Here is a 24134-nt window from a genome sequence, read left to right on the forward strand (position 1 = left end):
CTTATGACTTATGTGTAACGATTTTATTTGGATAGCCAGTAATTGTCAATTTAACGGTTCTGATGAAACCTTACCACATCCGGCATTTGCTGGAACTTACGGTAACATTTTATTTAAATGGTTTAAACCATTCGAACTTTGCTTATGAAGTTAATATTAGGTCAAATGGGAATACAATATAAGTGTTTCAAAGCAATAATAATGGAGTATCTGCAATCCCTTGGCTCGTCTAGCAAAGATGTTAGCATGGTGTTTATAATCATGGTGCCCCCTTACCACATATCTCCAAGTTTCATGGCCCTTTATTAGAGGCATTTATTTTAATATTTTACAATAGAACGCAAGTTATGTGATATATTTATAGGGATATTCAGTTTTACTGTTCCATAAAATAGATTAGTGAGACAACAAAAACACACCTCACACTCGTACAATCACCGTTGAATCATAATATAGAATATGTGTATATATATATATATTTTTAAAGTTTATAATCTGCACATTGACTATAAAAAAATAACAACAAAAAATATCTGAAAAATCCATTGCATTATCTTTCACCTGAATAGCTAACACGTTCTATTTCCTGCTGCATATTTATGTTTAGTGGACTGTTTCTGGAATCAACTTGGCTGATCGTATGCTGATAATGGATTTATACTAAAGGAGTCCAACTTGTTCTGATATTTCTACACTCAAGCGTATTTCAATCGACAATATGATGTCAACTCTGTCTATTCTGTCTGCATTTGTCCCAGGGTAGGCCAGTACAAATTTCATTTTGAGCTTCCTGTATCTTTTTACAAACATACATATCGGGCCTAGTTACGCATACGTACATTGAGCAACATAGTCAGCCACTTTCTCAAACTCGATCGAAGTGGAGCAATTCTTTCAGTTGCCTAAATACAAAGCTGTTGCTTTAACTTATTTCATGAATGTCCTGCTCAGTATTGCGTACAATATGGTAAAATCTTCTACAAACATCCAAGAATAATTTCCTTTTATGTCATTTTTGACAAACGCTTCGATCGTTCAAGCTTCGATCGAGTTTGAGAAAGTGGCTGATTGAACGACAAGCGCCTAAGTATTGTAATGCACATGAACTCTCATGAACTTTGCCACACTTACATCGACTTTACCCATCTTTATGATACTTTTGCATTCATACTTTTATCAAGGGAGCCAGTGTCGTAATTTTATACTAAATAAAACAAACTGTTCATGATAACAATGTGAACATAACTCTACCCAAACACCGTCGGTTTATACACAGCAACTTCAGCACACAAAATAAGGAAAATCTTCGTGCGAAAATTCGTACCACAATTAAGCCAGCATAGTTTAAATCCTTTACGCAGTTTATTAATATATATCTCATTATTTCATAAGTATTTCACAACAAATCAGGTAATGTAGTACGATCGTTCGTAGTTTGAATAAGAGTTTGAGTAACAATAGTAGCCACTGATAAGTTACATACACAGCATGCCATATTACCTACACCTACGGCACCCAACTCAATGATAGCGCTGAGTGACGAAGAGAGAAGAATGCTTAAGGAGTTTTATAGCTATCTAAATATACCAACGCAATCTGCTTTCACGCCACCACACAGCCCTCGCCCGACAGCAACACTCGAAACAGAAACCCAATGCTACGGAACCGAACAAATGAAACGAAACGCCTGTCGAGCAGTACATGTACTAGGGTTTTTTTTAAACAACAATCGTGTATTTGAAGCAATAGTTTAGTTTCATTACATGCAAAAACAAAGTGATCGAGCGCTTTCGTACGTTCGCAGGCACGGCCGTTCGTGCCGTGTACGGCAAATAACAAAATAAATACTAACACCCGGATACAAGTGAATGATAATGAAGATGAGGATGGTTTTTTTTAACAAAACGAAACAAAACAGCACTATCCGAGAAACCGTCTGGCTGCCTACCTGTCTGTCTGTCTGGGAGAGCTGTGTGAAGAGTGTTTTGTTGTCTTCAGTACAAGCCTGCCCTTCATTGTATGCCCTTTCTTACGCCTATGCCTGTTGGATACACTCCTGTACGTGGATTTACATATAGGGATTTGTTTTTTTTTTTAAATTCTTCCTTGCTGCTCGATTGCACAATTGCACAGAACTGTCCGTAAAAGTGGTTATGCTAATCTCTCTATACCATTCTCTCTTGCCTGCCTGTCTGTCAGGGGGTTGCCACACCCACCCGTCTTATAAAATATTGCGGCCATCCTGGAGGCTCACTACTTCCCGCTGCGGAAAAACGTTCTTCTCCCTCTCCCCTTTTGTTTCTCGAGCAGGACGTTTGTTACATTATTGGGTGGCGTGCTTACGCGTTTCTTCTTTTACGTACAAAACAGCAAACAACAACTAGAATCATGAAAACACCTGAGCTGACAATTTGGGTTGACCTTCAGCAACCAGCAACCTGCTGCTTCCTCCCCGTAGGTGCGTATGTGCAGAGGTCCGAAGGGTTTAGGTTTTCCTTTTCCGGTCTGTATCGTTCTGTGACCGGAACTGTGTGTCTTTTGTGGCAGCTGCTGCCAGGATAGCTACATACGCTTACACGATACTGAGTGCTTACAGCTAAGTTAATAATGTGTATCTGTATATGTTATTGTTGTTTGTTGTTGTTGTTGTTGTTTCGTGTCTCTGCGACCGCATACATCAAATATCGCCTTTTCATTACGTTAACATATGGGTATGTATATATATGTATAAATTAGGTCACACCGGTGCTGTGCTGGCAATGCCTTCCTTTTGTGTCGCATCAACAGTTCGCCCCGTGTGCCCCTAACACACTAAGAAATAATCAACAACGATAGCACGCGCGCTAGCAATTATTACACGTGAATGCATGCAACAAACCCACACATACACCACCGCGTGCACACTGGCTCACACACACACACACACAGACGTATGCAAAAAGATAATAAATAAACCCCTGAATTAGAATCGAAAATCAACGCAACGACAAATAAGTATACGCGCATGTGTGTGTGCGTGTTTGCATGAAGCCAGTGTGTGGTTTGTGAGTGATTTGTGTGTTGGTGTGTGTGTATATATAGACAGAAAGATCGCACGCAACGCTAAATGATGGATACTACACAAGGGATGAAAAGTAACAAAAAGGGTGCAAGGGCAGAACCATTGTTTAAACTTCTTACAATCAGCGAGTAAAAATAAACCAAAGAATAAACACATGAAGAGACAAAAACGAGCGAAAAACAAATGTTACAAAAAAATACTACATCTAAATACTATTCAACCAGTCTGTCCCGGCGCCGAGAAACGCCGAAACTGTAACTCACACACACGTAACTCACGATTTGCTAATTCAAAATAAACAAAAAAACCCCTTTAATCCTTGCAGTGCGATTACATGCGCGATTATCTTCTAGAGCGATCGCGATCGCTGTGTTGTAGATCGATCGATCGAAATTAACTACATCGTATTATTGTTATTATTATTGTAAATATTATCATTATTATTATTATTATCAGGCAATGATCGCTCAAGCAGCCTCCTTTCCATTACTCACAGTTACGTCACACTTACACGACTCACACATACACACAGCAAATAAATAAGTTAGCTTACACGTTACACTGTCCTCCCTTACTAGCTATCTACAGTCTGCACTTCTCGTCTACACACCCAGCCCCCGTCCAAGCCGTCCACAATCCTTGCATCTCTGCACCCCCTGTTTGAGGACGCTGCAGCAAAAACAACGAGCAAGGCCCACCGCAACAGTGCGATCGAGCCGATTAGCTGACGTTCTTGCACAGATTCAGGCTACCCGTTTGATTGTTGGTCGTGAGACATTCGTCGCTCTGCTTTAATACTATATTTGGCTCGAGTATGGAATGTTTGATCGTTTTGCCATTGCCCGTCGTTATCACGCCCTGATCGTGCTGTCCGTAGTAATCGTCCTCGTTGTTGTTGTTGTTGTTGTTGTGGGCAGTGTTGGCGTTCGCAGCGTTCAGCGAGTTGTTGTTGTCCTGGTCCACCTCCATGCCCTCGTCCTCGTCGTCGTACTGTGGCTCCGATTTGATGTTCTGCAGCAGTACGGGCGTTTGCTGACCGTGCTGGTGTTGCTGCTGCTGATGCTGCTGCTGCTGGTGCTGCTGTTGCTGCTGCTGCTGTTCATCGTCCGTGCTAGTGCCACCGTTCGTGGGCGTCCCGGGCGGGTTGAGTGCGGCGGCGGCTGCCGCAGCAGCCGCTGCTGCGGCCGCGACGGCCGTCGGCGAACCGATCGGGCTGCCACCGTTGTTGAGGCGTAGGTTGAGTGCGTTCGCGGCCGCCGCCGCCTGTATCACATCCTCGATGCCGAGCTTGCGCTTCTCGGCCCGCATCTCCTGCTCGTACTGCTGCACCAGCTTGCGCTTCGAGTAGTACTTCTGGTACTTTTGCGTGTCGAGCATCTTTTTGCTGGCGTACGGTGACAGGGGCCCGTTCGCGTTGCCATTGCTGGCGAGGTTGCCATTGTTGCCGGTGCTGCTGTTGTTGTTGTTCGCGTTGCTTGCGTTGTTGTTGAGATAGTCCTCGTTGAGTACGACGGCCGCGGCCGCATGCTTCGCCTTCATCAGCTCCTTGAAGTTGTTGCGATGGTGCTGGAACTGCTGCTGCTGATGGGCGACGGCGGCTGCAACGGCGGCGGCTTGCTGCTGAGCGGCGGCCGCTGCTGCTGCTTGCTGCTGTTGCTGCTGCTGCTGCTGCTGCTGCTGTTGCTGCTGTTGCTGCTGCTGATGCTGCTGCTGTGCTTGGGCATGTGCCTGCTGCTGAGCGACCTGTAGCAGCTGCTGACGTTGTTGGGCAAGCTTTTGCTGCTGCTGCTGTTGCTGTTGCTGCTGTTGCTGCTGTTGCTGCTGTTGCTGCTGTTGCTGATGTAGCTGCTGCTGGTGCTGCTGTTGCTGCTGCTGGTGGTACAATCGCTGCTGCTCTTGCAACCGCAGGGCGTGCTGATGCTGCTGCTGCTGGTAGTCTCGCTCCTCAGAGTCGTTTGTGCTCTACGCATGCGCCAACGGGGCAACGGGGAGAAGAAGAAAAACAAGAAAAAAACAAACAATTATATCCGGGACAAGGGATGGATCAACACCGATTTACCGCCCATACGCATGCACTTTCTCTTTCTCGAGCCGGAACGGTCGTGCAAGTAGAATGGCAGCAAAGCCCTAATCAGCATAAACCGTAATGCTAGCACATCTTTTATAAACGGGATTCCGAGTAACACCCGATTCCACGTAAAGAAAAACAACCCAAACAACAACAAAAGACACACACACACGCACACACATGCAGAAGCAGCGCAGTAGCAGTAGTATCTGGTCATCCGTATCTGATTTCACCACGTTTGTCACAGCGGTCCGTGCTGGCCATACGCTAAGCACTCTCATTTTCATTCCCAGCGCGTTCGCAACCCCGCGGGCGGTTCGATGACTCGATCGGCCTGTCCACCAAACCCATTCTCCGAAAATAGGAAGAGAAAGCTAATGCTTGCCGCTTGTCACGTCACGTCGCACGGGCAAAACCGTCCCGAAAACCAACACTAAACTCCCCCCAAAAAACAAAACAAAATAAAAAAAACAGCTCCCTAGTAGGATCGCCCACCCGAAAGAAGGAATGACAAAACGAACGACTTCAACGCCGGCGCGTACGCGCGGGCAACGAACCTACCTCGCCGTGCAGCCCCTTCACCTGTAGCGCTTCCGCCACCTTCAGGAAGTTGGGCAGGTCCTCGTACTTGACGTTAACCTGAGAGTGGGACAGAATAAAAAAAGAAGCAAATTAGTGTCATTTGCTTAGTGCAAGCGTGCTACTGCAGGCTCGTTCTACCGTACCTGACCGCTGTACATGAAGTCTAGCAGACCGGCCATATGGTGACTGTTGACGTCGGTCATGAACAGTATCGGGTGCTGGGACGGATGCTCGAGGAAGATCTTCTGGAAGTACGGGCTGCACACGGACAGGACGAGCTTGTGCGCCTTGAAGATCTTGCCGCCGGCGGCAATCGTCACGTCCACCATCTGTCCGTCCCGCTGCAGGCTGTGGAATCCTTTGCACATGTTGCCGTGGAATCCGCGCCACGATAGGAGGTACTGGAAGGAGGAAAAAATGGGAAAAATCGGATTAAAAAGATCAGTTCTAAGCCATTGCCATGATTGCTGGGAAGCGACTGAAAGTAAAACTTTGCATACATATTGCATCATTCCTTTTTTCTAGCTGCGCTGACATTATCAGCAATTCCAGTGCTTTATAAACCTGTAATTGGTGATTCTCGTTCTCCCCCCCTTTCCATGGTCACGACAGTCTGCAAAGATCGCTGCGTGATGATCGCTTTGCACCATTGCACCGACATGGGCAAGAAAGGCCAAAAATAAACGCAACCAGCACGGCGGCTCGACTTAAACGCTACAAACTTGTTCTTCCAAAATTAACTCTCTTCTCGGATGCAACCAAGACGCAAAGAGCCGCAAAATAGTAAAACCTACCCAAAAATGCGGAGCAGGTAAGTGGTCTTTCTGAATGGAAGAAAAACGTACAAAACAAAACAAAAAAAAATATACACTCAAAACATTCGGCAGGGAAAGGGGCACCGCGGAGGTCCGCTCGAAATGGCACAACCGAACCGGTTACGGCACCGAAAATCCTCCCTACCGCAAATGACCTCGCGGCATTGTGCGCGGGGGGATGCGATGAGATGAAAGCCTCCGAAATGCGCCACTCGGTGTCTGTTTTTTTGGGCAGCTACTACCTCTCTTCTCTCTCTCTCTCTCCGTCTCACACACACACACACTTTACTCTTAATTCGTGCCCGTGTGGAGCTACCTCTCGCCTAGGCTCCCGAAAAGAAGGCAAAAGTTCGAAAAATCTTAATTTATTTATTTGTTACCCAATACATAAGAGCGTCTTGCGTGTTTGCTTCTTTTGGGGGGCTTTACACCAAGAGTGTACGAGTGTGCACGCTTCGTCGGGATGATCGTTATGCAGACGCAGACTGCTCGTTGGAGCGGCATCTAAATGTTCTGCTTTATGCGCCGTTCCGTCTCTCCATTCGAAATAATCGATTGCAATACAAAAGGGACGACAGAAACCGTCTCAAACCCATCCGCAAACAAACCGATACTTTCGTAACCACTGAGCACATATTGCGTGATGCACAGCGCGTAGTGTAATGGGCAGGCCGCTAGGTAGGCCAAAGACTTCTAAACCATCGATCGACGTTCGATCACGGCTGATCGCGGTGGCTGGGCAATCGGACAGGTGTGTCGCGTTATGACCGCGCAACCCATCATCGGCAAACCCGCCGTGGGTCCGGTCGGTCCGTTCGCATACCCACCCCATAAGTCAACAACATTAGTCAATGAAAGCGAACGGAAAGCAAAAGCGACTGCCAAACATCACCGTCGTCCCGCCTGGCATCCGAAACGTCGTCGTTTGCATTCCGCTCGAAAGACGCCGCACAACCGCACCGATCGTTTACCTTACCCGCAAATCAAAGCTACGTGTGAGTGCGTGTGAGTGTCTATGTCTTTGTCCCGGAATCGCGGGGCGCGTTTTCAGGTCGAAAGTGAAAGTTGTCAACGACGAGGGCGGACAACAATGCAACGGAATAGAACCGGAAAACAAAAACACCACCGTCAATCCGGATTGCCTCTGACGCGGTCGTTTCCATTGGGACCCATCCCTCTCTACCCGTCCAAACCCTCAAAACCTATCAGGGTTCCCAAAGTTCAGAAGAAGAGATGCTATTTATATGCTTTTTCGGCGGTTGTGTGGCATTTTTCGGACTCCTCGTGCGCTCACTGATAAAGGTGTGATTTTGTTTTTACCATCCCCAACCCCAAACCGAAAGTGAAGCCTGTCGGGGCTGGTTGAGTGAGCGCAGAGCGAGAATACAACTCCCCGCACGAGTTTAGCGGAGATACTGCGCAGTACCGAACACCGTGCGCCGTTACGAATGTGTGAACCACCTCCAAAAAAAACCCTCTAAACATTCCGAAACACACACAAACACAAAACGGGCCTTTTCGCAATCGCCGTGCCCGGTGGTACCGTTTGTGTTACCTTCCGAAGGTCTTTCAAACTGCCAGAGTCAAAACGCACAAGGAGAGGGACGACGCTGGAAGGTAGTCGTCAAGCACGGCACGGAAGGGGCGATACTGTTGGCCACAATGTATTTCGAGAGCTCCGAAGAGAGTTCGTCGACTCCGTGACGGATGAGATGACTGCACATGCGTTCGGTCGAGACGCGATCCGCGAGAGCGTGTGTTACGCGGATGAGCCTCAATGGGTGAGGGGAGCATCTCAGCCCCCCGCGGGCCCCGGGTGGAGGCGCCTCGCAGCAGCAGCATCAACAATAACAACACAACCAAACATCGCACAACAACTCTAAAATAAAAACAAAACTTTAAAAAATACCCCCCTCTGCGCCAACCAACACTGGCCTAGCTTTATGGTTCACTTGGTTCACGAAATTCGGCTAGAAGCTCGAGATTTAAAAGAAGAAAAAAAAAAACGCACCACAAACACACCACAATCGGCAATTCCGGATGGTTGCTGCGGTGTACCACTTCGCTGCCTTCTTCGAGTGTTAGTGGGAGCATTTCTTGCAAGCTCCGAATGTCGATGTCGTAACGACCGAAAAACCGCACTGTTTTGATTCAGTTTTGGGCCGGGTTCAATGGCCGCCTTAATGCGGCCCTTAAATGTGTAGCTTCTCCCTCCGCTCGTACCGCTCCGGCTGTTAGGAAACAATGGCGGAGCGATATTTCGAAATCGGGCACTTGGGGGCAGTTTTGCACCGGGAAGAACAACAACAGGTGCGCGGGACATACGACACAAGACGAACACGAAACTGGAGACGGCCGGTGAAAAGTGAAATCTATTCTAATTTGAAATGCAAAACTGTTCCCAGCATCATGCGACGAAACCGAAATCCTTCCCGTGGATCCCTCCCAGGTCGGAACAGCTTCTACAGACGTTGCTGAATTCCAACATTCCAGGGTGCCATTTTGTGAAACCTACTGCAACCTGTACGCGTACCTGTACCTCGACTTCTAATTATATAAATACAATACCGTTTACTTACGATCTTCCTATACGCCATGCCACCGCGTGTGGTTGGGAGTTCCCCGTCGTGCACTTGTTCCTACCCACACACACACACACACACACACACACACACATACCAACAACCGCAAAGACTTACCACAGTGTGGCACGAGGGGAATAGAGAAGAAGAGCAGCAACAAAAAAAGTGAAAGTTGCCGAAAAATATATAAATCTCCCCGCGGGCCAAGCAACCGATCGATTTCCCAGTACCGGTTACCGGGTGGGTTTGTCGGAGGTTGTTTTGTTGTTGTTGTTGTTGTTGTTGTCCGGGTAGAGTGCAACGAGTGGGGAGCACAATTTTGGAGCATTAGATCAAAATAAAGATCGCTGGGTAGACGCACACACTGGCAGCCGAAAATGAAGACGGAGAGAGAGGGAGCAGGTTCCGCTGTGGTTAGGCTCTCCTCCTTCGCGCGATCTTAGGCTGGTGCTTTCGCCTTTCAGTTTTCGTTGTTGTGATTTTCTTACACTTCTGCAGTGTTTGTCACGAGGGGAGGGGAGGACGAGAAGGAGGAGTCAGCTGCATAAAGGGGCATTGGCACGTACGAGCTACCCTCCCCTGCTTGCGCACCCCTGGGCTAGTGGCTCTAGTGGTGTTTGTTTTGGGGTTGTGCTTAGCTTCTCACATCTCCAACCATCTCCGCATTAGAAGGACGTGGCGGGTGGGGCATGTGAGCGGTCGCAAGTTGCATAACGTTCTCTTCACCATCACCACCACCACCACCATTATAACTCCACGGACGACTTATTCCAAACTATTCTGCTTGGACATTATCAACGACGCAGACCGCAGCGGACTTTGAACCTGCCGAGGGAGATTTTCGAGCGTGTCGAGCAGCGAATATCAACAAAGGGTGAGCAATACTGAAGACGCTTCAAAATGTGGCCCGGTTTGGGCGGTATTGTGCTGCCCTTTTTTTCGCAATTCTTCAAGGAACTCCTTTACGACCCGCCGGAAAGGAAGCAATGCAAACGGCATTTGAGGCTTGCGCTGCTAAGCGAATAGGTAATATTTGTCGACAGCAAACCGTCTTGCGCATGGCGCGCGTTGCCACTCCGTTTGACGACGACGCTTGCTTGAGCAACCACTTAAGAAGTGTGTCACGTACATCGGGCAGGTGAAAGCGAAAGCGCTATCTATCGTCCAGGAGGGGGCTCAGAACGAGCTGGCGTCGAGGTGGGAAAGAGGGGGTTTCCAACGGGAGGGGCGTTGGCCTAAACACGCTAAACACAGCGCTGTAGCTATTAATAAGCGTCTTTGGTCGTGAATGGCGATTCATAAATCCAAACGACTTGCTGTTTATTGTCAGCTCATGCAAATGAGCAACGGGTCTTGGGTTGTTTTTGGGCGAAAGGGCGAAAATTTCGTTTTCTTTCGTACAATTTGTCATGTTTGAGTGGTTTGACTTAACATCGAGTGATAGCATGGATTCTTTGATTTGAACATAAATTCAAGCGGAGAAGCGTGAAAGCCCGCCGAAGGTGACGACTCATGCCACATCAAATGCTAACTAATTTCATCATCTCCACCATTTCCACCTGCAACACTATTCTCTCTCACTCGTCGATCCTCACATAAGTCCTCTCGTTGATGCTCATTAGTACGCGGATCAAAATGGAACCCCCTACTTGCTCCAAAGATTGATTGTTGTGTGCGCGCGTCTAACTCCGCGATGTGGTTCGAATGGTTCGATCGTGGTGCGTATGCGAGAAGAATTAACCCTTCCATTGCTGCCGCCCGAACCGGAGACCGAGGATCCTGAAAGTGGTTGCCCCCGAAAAGTACAATCCCAATCAAACCTCAATCATTCCCATCTAAACTAACACACACACACACACCCGTCGGCTGTCGAGTACTACACCGGGGTAACAAAATTTCGCGTGTGAGATTCTGCACGCTTATATGGCATTCTCAAGGCTTGCCGGACGAACCATCGCAAGATGGCGCAATCGGAGCGCGTGGAGAATATCTCCGACAGCCGGGCGAACATCGTGGCGAATGGCAAACGGTTTCGAGTGTGAGGTGTTGATTGTGGTCACAGCACTGGCATCGGTGGCACGACGTCATGCGGTGATACAATCCATCCCCCTATGCACACCTCTCCCTTCCCTCTTTCTGCGCAAAATGTGTGTGTGTGTGTGCGTTCTGCGGCAGCAAATTTTTGGAAAGTCGTTTGCCAAAAATCCTTCTCCTTTTCACCCCCTCTATGAAGCGTGTAGTGTTGACTACCTTTGTTAAGCTTACGCAAGCGGTACAATGGCACTCGGCTGCGATAGAAACACCGTAGTTGGCGCAAGGCGTTGATGTCTGATTGTGTGTTTGACGGGGGAGACGGTGTGCACATGTCACGTCCTTTTTGGGGAATCATTTATCTTCTAAACGTCAGAAGTTTGATATCGGATGATTATCATTGTCAGTGTGAACTTTGTAATGTCTGAACGAAACTGGCTTATTAAATCCTTGGGAAATTGACTACAAAATGACACCGTATGACTAGGTCTGATACAAAGATATCAACTCAGTCTCTAAGGTGAATCTCCATCGGACCTATAGCCTAGAAAGGCATTCAGCTACTTAATCCTGATGTTATGGAGTATCCAAGATCCATGGACAATCCACCGAATGCAATATCTATGTGAAATGTTAGTCAATAAATCAGATCAGAGAATTTTGGACGCCAAGTCGCTTATGAAGCTTTGAGATGTTTGGCTTCGGAAAGACATTACTGCAAGTAAGTATGTCAGTAGCTATCACTGAGAAATGCTTGAAACCCCTTAAGAATGCTCCACCAAATTTACCTGATCGATGTTGTGATGTTCGTTCATCTGATGGAGCAGCTTCTGGTTGAGGGTTTTGAGATGATTGTTGCCACCGTCGTACAGGCTGCTCCGCTCGGCATAATCATCGTAGTCCGTGTCCCGGTCGGTGCTGCTGAGCGCGCTGCTGTTGCTGTGCAGGGTACCGTTCGTGTGGCTGTTGGCCGCGGCCAGCAGCGCACTAAAGTCCGCCGTCGGGCCGTTGGACATTTTGCGCAGCTCCGGCCCGTTGGCGGGCGGTCCGCTGCTCATGTGGCTGGTCGGGCTGCTGTTCAGGCTGCTCGCCTCGTCCCGGGCCGACCCGCTGCTGCTGTTGCTGGTCGTGCTGAGCGAGCTGACGCCGCTCGTCGTCAGGTGGCTACCGCCCGGGCTGAGGTTGAGCGATTCCATCAGCTTGTGCTTGCTTTCCAGCGTCGCGTTGCCATTGTGGCCGGCCCCGTTCGGGCTGCTGTTAGCGCTGTTGTTGCTGGGCGAATGGTTGCTCGCGTTGTTGTTGTTGCTATTGTTGTTGCTGACACTGTTGTTGGTATTGTTGTTGTTGTTGTTGTTGTTGCTACTGTTGTTATTGTTGTTGTGGTGATCCTTATTGTTGTTGTTTTTCTCCTTGCGGCCACCGCCACCGCCACCACCGCCCCCGCCGCTGCCGGCGCGCGTTATTTCCTGGATTTGGCTCAGCACGATCTCCCGCTTGAACTGGTCGAACTTCGACTCACCGTGCTCGTCCCCAATGATGTCCGAAATGTCCAGCATGCTGCCGCCGCTGTGCCCGTGGCTCGCGATCAGCTCGTTCTTGATCTTGTGCTGACTAGCGGCGTTGGCGGCGGCGGCCGAGGCTGCGGCAGCCGCGGCGATCGCGGCCGCTGCCGTCGAGTTCATGATCTCGTCGTCGAACTGGGCGTCGTCCAGCGTGTCCGAGTCGAACCGCTTGGTCGAGGAGAACAGGCGCAGCGTCGGATCGTTCACCTGATCGCTGAAGTACACGTCCATCAGGTTGAAGAATGGCCACTCGCGACGCTTCGGCTCCTCGGACATTTTGATCGCCTGCAGCGCAGAAGAAAGAATGGAAGAAAGAAAATAGTTGTACCTATTAGTAATGTGCTCGTAGTTGTTTCCTTTTCCCACCCATCGTTTTGACCTCTAACATCGACCCCCGTCCCAACTCTCGCCAGCACATCGTCACCTTTGCACTCGACAGGAAACGCTCGGTCGATCGATTCGAACACGCTCCATTCTCATCCTCCAGCAAGGCGAGCGGTTGGTCCCATTCTGCCTCATGCCAGTAGTTGGCACGGGCCCGTTGCTCCGAAACCCACTCGACCGCACGAGCACAGTCGGTCAAGCAACGGCACACGGCACAACGGTGCAACGGCAGAAGATTACCCCTCCGCCAGTGACCCAGTTCCCGAGTTGTTCCGGCCCCGTGGCGAAAGCAACGGACCCAACCGAACATCAGGCGAGCGAAGCGGGCCCACGGAGCGAGCAAAGTGGGAACTGGGTAAGAATCTACGTTCCCGGTTCTCGTTTCCCCCGTTTCGCTGAAGATCTTCTGTGGATAGTGTGCGTGAGAGTGTGCATGTGTGTGTGTGTGGATCTATTCCTACAGGCCTGAGCTTATTCTGAGACCAGCCCAACCCAACGTCTAACGGGGATGAGGTTGAGTCAGACGAGCAAAAGAAAAACAACAAAACATTACTCAGTGCACTCACTCACACATACACACGCCGAACGAGTTTGTTGAGCTGGAGCGTGGTAGTGATGCTGCCGTTGGTACCAAACCCCATTACCCTGCAACGATGGTCGTAGAGAACTCGCCTCTTCTGCTCTTTTTTGTGTTCGACCTACTTCCAGACCCAACTCCGGAATGCTGGCTGTTCTATATGTTGCCGAGCTCTCGTGTTCACTTCCTTCCCCTTGCTCCACAGTGGTTTCGTGCGCCTAGATCATTTCCTCCCAATTGCCGAAACGAAGACGGTGAGAAACCAACGACCAAACTCGACGAGACCACAAAACCCATCCTTCCGCGGGTTGCCTATTACATTCTTTTGGGCTGTGGGTATGGGGAGAATCCCAATCTAAGTCCGCCGCAGCTCAGTGCGCTGCTAGCTTCGGGTGCCTCCTCTACCACTGAACCCTCCTCCCCCAGAAAGAGGGTTGGCTTTTGCGAGGGGGCCCACTTATTTATGGTGGGAAATTGGGTCATACTCCAACCGCGAAAGAATAAGCTTGAGAACTTTCCAACCCGGTGGAATAGACACCAGCCGAGAAATGGGTCAATTGCAGGAGTTGAAGGGGGAGTTTGATTTTTAATTTTTGGATCACTCTTTTTTGCCGTCTCACGGGTTCTGCTTTGTGGTGGAGTCGATCTTCCATCATGCGAGGGTCACGATCCCAGTTCGAAGCCAAAATTAAGACCCATTTGGGAGGATGGGGAACCAGCGGGAATATTCAAGCTTTCTTACAGCAGATCTAAAGAAAAGCTCATCCCAGCAACAGAAGAAGCACATTTGTTTCTGTGGTTTACTTTTCCGCGCCTAATTTTGACCCAATTAAGAAGATGAGCCTTTCGTTTTGATGCATCTGTTTAAATTCTCTCAGCATAGTAGCATAATGTTAATCTTCCTGCCCCACCGGAGAACTCAACTTCAAAGTCGAGCCGTTTGCTGGGTCCGTTAAGAAACGATTCCAACGCTGGCCCACTTTGCAGTGGACCTGCACAGTGCTTAACAGTGCGCTTGTTACGCTTAACAAGCGTGAACACAGAAACCGACACACATACACACAGTTCGGTATATCGTCCACACATCCGGCAATATCGCCACACAAAACGCGCACACCACCTCTGCCATTACCCAACACGGTCGCATGATTTCCTGCCCTCTTGCAACCTTTATCGCCCGCGAATCATCACCCCCGGTTTTTAGGCGCTGGCTGCCGTCCAAACTGTGCTCTATGGCCCCTGCGCCGCACTGGACCGCGGTAAGTAATCTTGTAGCTTGGTTCTCCTCGGCCCCTGCTGCTGCTGTTGCTGACACCATGTTGCTCGCTATTAAGCTTGTAAATCCGCGCACATTCCTTCTCGACACGCCGCGGAGGCAATCAACAACAACAGCGAGCTCGTAATCAGCGAACCGGCCAACAACTAGTTTTTGGGACACCACAGTCACTCCAAAAAATCTTCCAATCGAAACGGAAAACCTCATGAAAATGTATCAACACACACACCCCGTGTGCTGGGTTGGTAGGGTGGGCAGTGCTAGAAATTTTGGTAATCAGCGGAGCGCGCCCGCGAAAAAAACAAGCAAGAAAAGCGCCTCTATAATGAGGATCACATCTGGGCGCAATTCCTTCGCGCGAACGACCTCCGCCTGGCACGCATCGAAGAACCAACCGAGCCGACCGCTGCCTAAATTCACACTTCCAGCCACCCTGAATGCTCCAATGGGGCGGTCTAGCATCGGGGGTCTAATCATCTCTGGCTTTCGTGTGCCCTCGGCAGCATCAGCAATCAGCACCGCAGCTGTCCAGCATCTTTCGGGGCCTGCCCGAGTGAAAGTGGTGCCTAGCTGTGTGTGTGTGTGTCTGTGGAATATTCGGACCAGCTATTTCTCTCGTTATGGGTGAGCTGCATTAGTGGCTCGCAAATCAGAGGCAAAGATATGGTTTCGGAAATAAGAACGCACCGTTAAGCAGACTGCATGGTCCGGGGGGCCGTTTTGCGCCCAGCCGGGAGGAATGCCCGGGTGCATTAAAAAACATGATTAACGATTCTGACTGTGGGGTAGCTTAATTTTTCACCCCCTTCACATGGTGTAGGAAAACGGTTTAAAAAACCCAAGAAAGCATGAAGACAAAAGAAAGCTAAAGCCTTTGGAAAATAGATAAACCACTTGCCACAGCAATTGGAAAGTTCCTCGCACCGTCCGTGGTAAGCCTTTCGGTGCTTTGTACCATGTGAGCTTCATCTTCTTGCCCGTCCCATTCGGAGAAGTCACCAGCTTCTAGGGCAGACAGCTGTGCTGCAAAACACACACACACACACACGCATAGACACACACGCGTGCGCACCATGCACGGGTATCGATCACCAAAGTATGCTGTCACCTTGCGCGCCCCAGTGCTGCCTAGACTAGAGTGTGTGGCGGAAAGTGAAACTACGTCTTTAACACTTTCTAATCAATCGATACCCTTCCCCTTCCCCCGGCTGGTTCGTTCGGCTGGAGAAAGTGCCAACTAGGGGACAAAGAAACCTAACCCACCCCGACCTGCTCTCCTTCTCCTAGCTCGACACATCCGTCCGGTCGTTTGATTTGCTCGGCACGGTCTGCTGATTGATGTTTGGCGACGCGCATATCATAAATGTCACATCGGTGCGGAACGGATGATAAACTGTGGGCTTCGAACCGGTACACAAACACACACACACACACCATCGCTTGTTTGCATGATGATTTATAGCCCCCGCTTTAAGAGTTAAGACACGCAGTTTTGGGCGCTGAAGTGAAGATTGGGAAATGAGTTGAAATCCAGTGGAATTTAAACAGTTTTTTTTTGAGGAATAGGTTGAAAGCTTTATGCAACATTCACAAATATATCTCATTTTTTGGAAACAATGTGTTCTAATGTCTACTGCAGCAACTGAAACGTCGACAAGTTTTGTTGTAAATGGATCTTAATGTAAAAGTTAAGAGTAGAAACAAGCTAGCCATAGGGGAACAGGTCTTACGGTACCGTTCTCTAAAATGTGGGTCACTTCAAGAGGAAGTTGCTTTACCTACCATGCGTACCGATTTGCTGAAGATGATGTTTCTCATCCTCTTTACCCTTCCAACGAACGCTACGATCAGCTGAAGAAGGGATAGCGACAACAACAAAAAAAACCCATCCCCAACCACGCTCCGAAAGCTCATCTCACGGATGTTCTAAGCTTCAATCACTGGAAACACATCAAACAAGCGCTCGCCTAGAGAAAGATGCCACCAAGAGCAAGAACGCCGTTACCTGGCCGCCTTCTAGCCGAACCGCGCAACGAAGGCCAACGGCGTACACCCGGTCTGACGCACTTGGCGCGCGCTCTCTCGCACGATCGCAGCAAAGTCAAGGTTTACCCTAAAAGGGAGCAACCAAGAGGAGGAAAGCGGCAGAAGGGCCCGCGTAGAACGTACCCCGTAGATTGGGGTTGCCCGTTAGCAGCTAGACCCTCTCAAGCGGGAGAGGGAGAGCGTGAGTGAGACGCACAACGATGGGGTGGCGCTGGTTACGGACAAGAATGAAGAATGAAGTGAACAAAACAGAACACGCGAAAGTAGGTTAAGCGTAAAAGCTAACGGTTCTTAACCGGTCCGGTGCGTAAGCGGGTCTCGCGAGAAGTGGAGCTGAGCGACTTTTCTCAGAAAGCCGGAGAGCGTGCAAGGGTCTGTGAGAGTGACGGATAGAAAGAGAGAGAGCGAGAGAGAGAGATGGTGCGCCACCTGCGAGAGGGGCAGCGATCGTCGCGAGAATGAAAACACTGCCCGTGGAATCCACTGAAGAATGAACCACAGCCCTCGAGCTTTCTCCGCCCAAAGCTCAAGAGCGAGAGAGCGATCGCGCAGACAGTGGGAAAGAACCGTAAGCAGGGGTTCGTAAAGCACGGGGAAAGGGGTGGTTAAAGTCGATCCGGAAAGCGGAAACCGATTGGCTTATTTTTTGTCCCGTTCTGGTGCTCGTACGCGCGGACAGAGTGCAGCAACGCGGACCATACCCAAGAACTTCGTCATCGCTCACCGCCTAACGGGTGTCGAACGTGCATCGAGCATTGGCAGCTTCCCCATTGAGCGTCCGATTGCCTTGTGGGGCTCGTTTTTGCACGTGTTTTTTGTGTGACTGTTTTGACGTGCATTACGTGCCAAACGCCTTAACGTGTCCGCGCATGCAGCTTCCCAAGCAGCCCTGTTTTTCCCACCGGTCTAGCTATTTTGGGAAAATTTCCTATTTCATTCAACATTTTGCAAGTCAAAAAAAGCGGGGAAAAAAGACGATGAACTCACTATTATTAGTGTAAAAAACAGTTACCAAAAATAACACGACCCTCCAGTGCCGTCTCCAAGGGCGCCAAGACCGGCAAGCGTGTGAGAGTTTTGCACATTTGGCAGAGAATTTTGATAAACTTTCCAAAAAATCCACCAACTTTTGGCACACCACCTTGAGCGAAATGGACCCTTATTATGGGTTTCTTCAATTTTTTTTTGTCTTTCCTCAAAGGCAAAACAGCGCAGGCAGGCGCGTTTGCGGTGTTGCTGTTGCCGAAGGGTCAACGCTACGGGGAGCCCAAAATTTGGGCACAGACTACAAGGTCTCACCATGGTAACTGTAAACAAAGCTCGCTCTAACATGCGCAAAGCCATAAACAGGGCGAAGTTAAAGAATCGTGTGAAAAAAAGAACTTTCTGTCGCTTGAAAGGGCCACAAAAAAATTGGCATTTTATCGTCTTATTTTATTTTCCAACCAACCGAAAAACGATAACAATCAGCGTCCGTCACAGTAGTAGCAACACAATTAGCTGGGGGGGGGGGGGATTCGTGATGAAAAGCCAGCTGCGATGGCCCTCACCTAGCATCGCAAATCGTTCGGTAAAAGGTACGGTTATGGTTTGCGCCGCAAACTTTCACGATCGAACAGGCGATCGAGGAAAATGGTGTTTTATTATTTTCCACGTTAAAAATGTTTGTTATTTGCAAAGCCCCCCAACACACACACATGCATTACGGCAATTGCGAAATAATAAAATGGCACTGCAGCGCTGATCAATAGGAAAAGATTTCCATTTGGCAGAATCAAGTGGAACATCACTGAGATGAGCGCACCGATGTTGATGATGATTATGATGATTCAAGCTAGCCCCTTGCAGCACAATGCAAAGGGGAAGGCCTGCCACCTGGTTGCATAAATAGAAGGGTGTAAATACTAGCCACCAGGAAGCGTTTGTTGAAGCGTTTTCACGTTTTCATCACCGCTCAAAAGCATTGATTAACGCACAACTCACGCCAGTTCAAGTGTTCGATTTGGCTTTCCATCGGCAGCCGTATGCGTGCAATGTGATGAGAGCAAGTAAGATAAACAATATCATTAGAAAGGCAAACACACATCGCCTGCCGGAACCTTTGCCTCGATGTCAGCGGGCCCGATTGGACAAATTGCAGCAAGCTGGTCGCGCTATCGATCTCTTGTTCACCGCCCCGTGGTGCTTGTTGGTCCATTAGCGATACGCACGCCAGCATAGGTAGAACTTCGGGGCTGTACAACATGTAGAACGCGTTCCCGGAGATGTTGCGTCGAGATGGGGCGACACTGATAAGGGAAATTGTCACCAGAATCGCCACTTAAGATGCGGCTTCCCTTTCGGGCTCCCGTCGTTTGCGTTTGTTTGTTGCCCGAGAAGCGACAAGTGTTCGATCTCGGGCCACCGATTTCGGCGAAACAGCGTTCTCCGACACGTGAGCACTGCGCTATCGCTACGCACTGGAAGCGAAGTGGACGAGTTGTTGTTATAAAATGATAACATACGCGCTACATGCCCTTAACACATACGAGCTCTCACAGACGTTAAGCGGAAACTGCACGCAGCAGTAACTCTTAAAGCACATTAATTTTGAATCCAATTTTTTGTATATGTGTTAACCAACGAATTAACCACCTGGAGTGCTGCTGCTTTCCAGCCGGAAGCAATCGCGCTGCCAATGAGCTGCCTCCTTCTGGAGCGTAATCTACGTGCTTCGGCGGGTTGGCTCCGAAAAAACTAGGTTGCACATTACAGCTTCGTTTAGGGCCGGTATGCGCCGGTATGCTTGCGTGTTCCGATATCCGTTCCAAAAAACGATCTGACAGCAAAACAAGATGACGGCAGCGAAAACAAAAACGTGAACACACGCGCAACGAAGAATTGAGTGTGTAACCTACAAAAAACATTGGTTCCTTCAGACTGGCACTGCCTGGAAGCCGTGAAAGATGTAGGAAAGGATGGATCGGTTCGTAGCATCATCACGCAATACTTCTGCCGCGGAAACGGGACCACCGTATGAAGCAATTGTTTTGATTTCAGCTCTTTTTAATAATAACAAACTACAGAAAACTGAATTCAAGACACGGCTTATCTTCGCCGACTGTGAAGCTGAATAGGAACATCTTTTCCAAAGTTTCCGCAGCTTCTAGCCCAAGCTTTGTGGTGGTTGAAAGCAAAACGCAATAGAAAGCGTCGCATTCCAGCATTAAAATGATGTATTGTTTAGCTCTCCAGCGTCCGCCAGCGTTTCACTAGATAATCCTCCGTCCGTGTGCATACAAAACAGAAACCGCCTCGAACATACTGCCTACATGTATTTTTTCCCTCCCCAAGATGACCCAACCCCTGAATGGGGCTATTTTACATGTTTTGGTCCTCTACGTGTACGCTCCTACGACGCCTACGCAGGTAAGCTCGCTTTGGCCCCGCAAGTAAACGATTACCATCGCTGTTCACTACATCCCATCTCGTTGGAATGCTTTTTTTTATTTCATTTTCCATTTATTCTACCCACCCAGCCAAGATCTTCTCCGGGAAGACACCTTCCAGCAGCACGACACGACACCGAGCGAGCGGCGATTGAAGCTCCCGTTACTTTAGAACAGGCTTCCTGGAACGGGCACATGTCGGCGTTGCTGCTTGGGCTGGCTGTCCGTTTGACCTACTCTTCGTAACGCTTGGCCACACCGGCATCGACCAGGTCCGGCGTGAGTCGAACAGCCGAGCGGTCCATCCATCCAAAACACGGAACAGCGTACAGGCGAGAATCGGTGTAACTGTTCGGTGACGTCCACCCCAGAACTGGACCAACTAGCTCTGATCTCTTTTACGCTCTTTCTCACGCGTTCTCACCGGCTGTTCGGTGCGTTCTTTCTTTGCGCAAACTTCAGCACGCACCACGCGGACCACGTGTTCAACCGAGCACGTGATTTTTGCTAGACGGGAACCACCGTTAGAACACCACAGCAACCCGGAGACCCAAACGGTTTCGTATGCTCGCATACACGTACACGGCTGCACACTTGATCGCACAGACGGTACACACCGACGGCTTAAACGGTATCATCGGACCCGCTAGTTCGACCGGCTAGATTGGCAGCTACTCTAACTGCCTGGAAATTCCTGGCGCATCCGTGCCTTGTACGGGCGCCAGACGAGCGAGTTCTTATTGACCGAGTGTGCGTCCGAACGGGGTAAGGCGTTAAGAACGCTGCGGATTACATTCGTTCTTCGGGATGTCACGCCTCGATGGAACCGGACTGGAGGAGAAGCAAGAGCTGTACCACCAGCACCGTACGATTTTCGCACGAATGCAATCGAACCGTGACGCGTGGAACGGTACCTCTTCGGACAATCGAACGGGGCATTCTGAGCTTTCGGGAGCGTTTTTTTTTCATTCGCGGTACGCACGCCGTATTTAAAGATACCAATAAAGTTGTACGCACCGTGGTGGATGATATTATAAGGCAACCATTTTTGAACTCGTTTTACTGCTCCACCATCATCCAGCTCCAATGAACGGACGATGAGAGTTGGGCACTGGAGCCGAGAAAGCAACGAGCCCCTACGGGAGGCAGAAGAATGTCTTGCCGCTCATTGAAAGCCCATCAGCATGCCCTAGAATCATGATGAATTACAACGGCGGCAGGGGCTTTCGCTCGTAACCACCGAAAAGCGTGGCACCACACCAAGAAGCATAGGACGAAGCAAAAAAAATTGCCTCAGCCTCTCCCAACCATGGGAAACATCATCTAAGCAGACCAGCAACAACAGCAAACGGACGGAGGGGAACTAAAAAGTGCTCTCTCCCTGCCCGGGTCCGCAACGGATTAATTCTGCGCTTTCTCTCCCGCTAACATCGACCTTTACGATCTTTTCACCCAGTTTCTCGCCATCTACGCCAACCCCACAACCCTCCCCTTTGTGCCTTCCCACCGTAGATGATCTTTGGAAGTCTTTTGCACGCGCGCCCAACCATCCGTCCTCCCTCGTTTGCGTTCGGTTTGGGGCGAGATGTTGTCAAAGCGACTACGGCAACAGACACTCCAAGACGGCAGGCACACCGCGCCCCGATCCCTCTGTGTCACACATGTACGTGTGCATGAGGGCTCTCGCGCGTGTGTGTGTGTGGATGGCTTCATAGACGATCGTAACCACAGCACGGCATCACTAGGTTGGTCCACCAGCTGAGGCCAACGGTTTTGGGCCTGTACAAGCGCATTAAATAGAGAAGAAACAAAACCTTTCTTTTTCTGCCTGCCTGCCTTGGCAGGCTTTCTATTTCCAGTTGGATTCTTTCCGAGCGTTTTAGAGTGTTTTCTTTCAGCAAGGGGATAGAGATGGTGGGTGGCGGGACGAGCTTAGTTTCTATTGGCGTTTTACGTTAAATTTAGTACTTATCCGCTGCTACCTTCTGCTGCAAAACCGCACGAACGATGCACGCGGTGGTGCTTTCTATGGTTAAATTCTCTTTTAAAACGTTGACCAGATTGCCCAGATGCTCTCACGCCACATATGCTATCGTAGCTGATGGCGTGCTGCAATGACCACAAAGCTTTCATAGAGACCAACTGCTCTTAGACGATTTAATGCATTCAAAATGTACTACCGTTTTATGCTGTTCTTCCCGAAGCAAAATGCAGCGATATTCAACATTCAATACCAACTAATCTTAGACGATCTTTTTCCACTGCTCTAACCTCTAGCTAGCTCCAACGATAACCCAACGAAAAAACGTTTTACTTCCTTTCCGAATTATCTCACCTTTCCCAATCGCTCCCAATTATTATCGGTGCGTATCGTCCGCCAAACATTTAGCAACGCATCGAGCGCGCGCGCGCGTGATAGCAACTCAAACTCCTCACCCGAAAAAGAACACGGATGAAGCAACATAATTGCCAACGCACCCCGGACGGAGGCTTCTCAACCTCTTCAGCTTCCGCCGTTCTGCCTTCCGGCCACCACTTGCGAAGTGATTAATGAGTCCAATTTCAAGCTCAGCTGCCGATCGGACGCCGAACACCGATGTGCCTGTGCCTAGAACGCGCAGAGGTTAATCGCGCCACCCTAGCACCTAACTGTAGTTCAATCCCTATCGGTACGGGTAGAGAAAGAGCTAACCGATAACCGGTGCGATGGGTAACGATTGGCTAAAGCTTTATATAATTATTAAAATGTGTTCCGTTCCTGTGTGTGTTTCCCCCTTTTCGCTACGCATTTTATTGCGCTACTCGCTACAGGCTTGGCAATGTACAGCTAGGATCCGTTCTACGTGAGCGTGGTTCATGGCTGCTCGAGCACGTGTGTACCGTTTGTACGCGAGGAACTATAAACGCGAGACACGGCTTTCGGTGAGCTTGAAAATTAGAACAGAATCAATAACATTCATTTTATACATTACACACCTTGTAAGTGGTCGAGCGCTTTAAAATATGCTTTATTCATTCGGTGGAGCACACTGGGCCGCAGAGGCGCTCATCACTTCCTGGTAACCTACTTTCGTTCGCTTCTTGGAACTTGGGATCAGCTCGTCCACCATCGCTAGCTCATCATCCCCCGTCTCGCATCCCATGCAAAACAGAACGGAAATCCTACAAAATAAACCCTCCACTACCGACAAAGCTCGAGAAGCTCTAGCAAACTGACCCATGCAATGAGATGGAGAAGAACCCGGATCTCCAACCACACACAAACACACACAAGCAAAGCCTTCATAATTTCGTACGCAGAGCACTCAGACAAAAACGGGAAGGGATGCAGAAAAAGGGCCACACTGGTACCGTTCTTCTTGCTTTGCCCACCGATCCGTTGTCGGTCTTTCTTCGCTTCGAGGAAGGGTTCGAGTCCGCGAGGCGCAGAGAGCTCGATATCTGTCCATCCTGCTCGCACTTTCACTCGTTCTTTCTCCGGCACCGCGTGCCATCTTTTGCGCTCGCTTCGGCTACATCTCACTTTACATGGGATGAATAATAAGCGAAACAACCGAAAGAATGCTGCCCGAGTACCGAGTGCGAGCGGGCGCACGCGCGCGTGTCGCTGCATGTGTCGGTGGTGGCAAACGTGTGTGTGTGTGTATCGGTTGGAGCCGCATGTATCGGAAAAGTAGGACACCGCGGTGTACCGGCTCAAGTACTCGGCTCAATTTCTCCCC

The 24134-nt window shown here is 49.4% G+C and overlaps 1 protein-coding gene across 2 annotated transcripts in view; it reads right to left on the bottom strand.

Moving 5' to 3' along the window:
• Nucleotides 1-1704: 1704 nt before the first annotated feature.
• The window catches only part of LOC120895597 (putative uncharacterized protein DDB_G0282129), a 44470-nt gene continuing 22040 nt past the window's right edge, over nucleotides 1705-24134 (bottom strand). For both annotated transcript variants that reach the window (XM_040299100.1, XM_040299101.1), the window contains exons 5-8: nucleotides 11928-12986; nucleotides 5855-6112; nucleotides 5691-5768; nucleotides 1705-5023 (exon numbers count right to left, since the gene is read on the bottom strand). In XM_040299100.1, coding sequence (XP_040155034.1) covers nucleotides 3782-5023; nucleotides 5691-5768; nucleotides 5855-6112; nucleotides 11928-12986 — 2637 coding nt within the window. In that variant the 3' untranslated portion in view covers nucleotides 1705-3781. The remainder of the gene's footprint in view (nucleotides 5024-5690; nucleotides 5769-5854; nucleotides 6113-11927; nucleotides 12987-24134) is intronic.

Source organism: Anopheles arabiensis, chromosome 2 (assembly GCF_016920715.1).
Source record: "Anopheles arabiensis isolate DONGOLA chromosome 2, AaraD3, whole genome shotgun sequence".
Lineage (NCBI taxonomy): Eukaryota > Metazoa > Arthropoda > Insecta > Diptera > Culicidae > Anopheles > Anopheles arabiensis.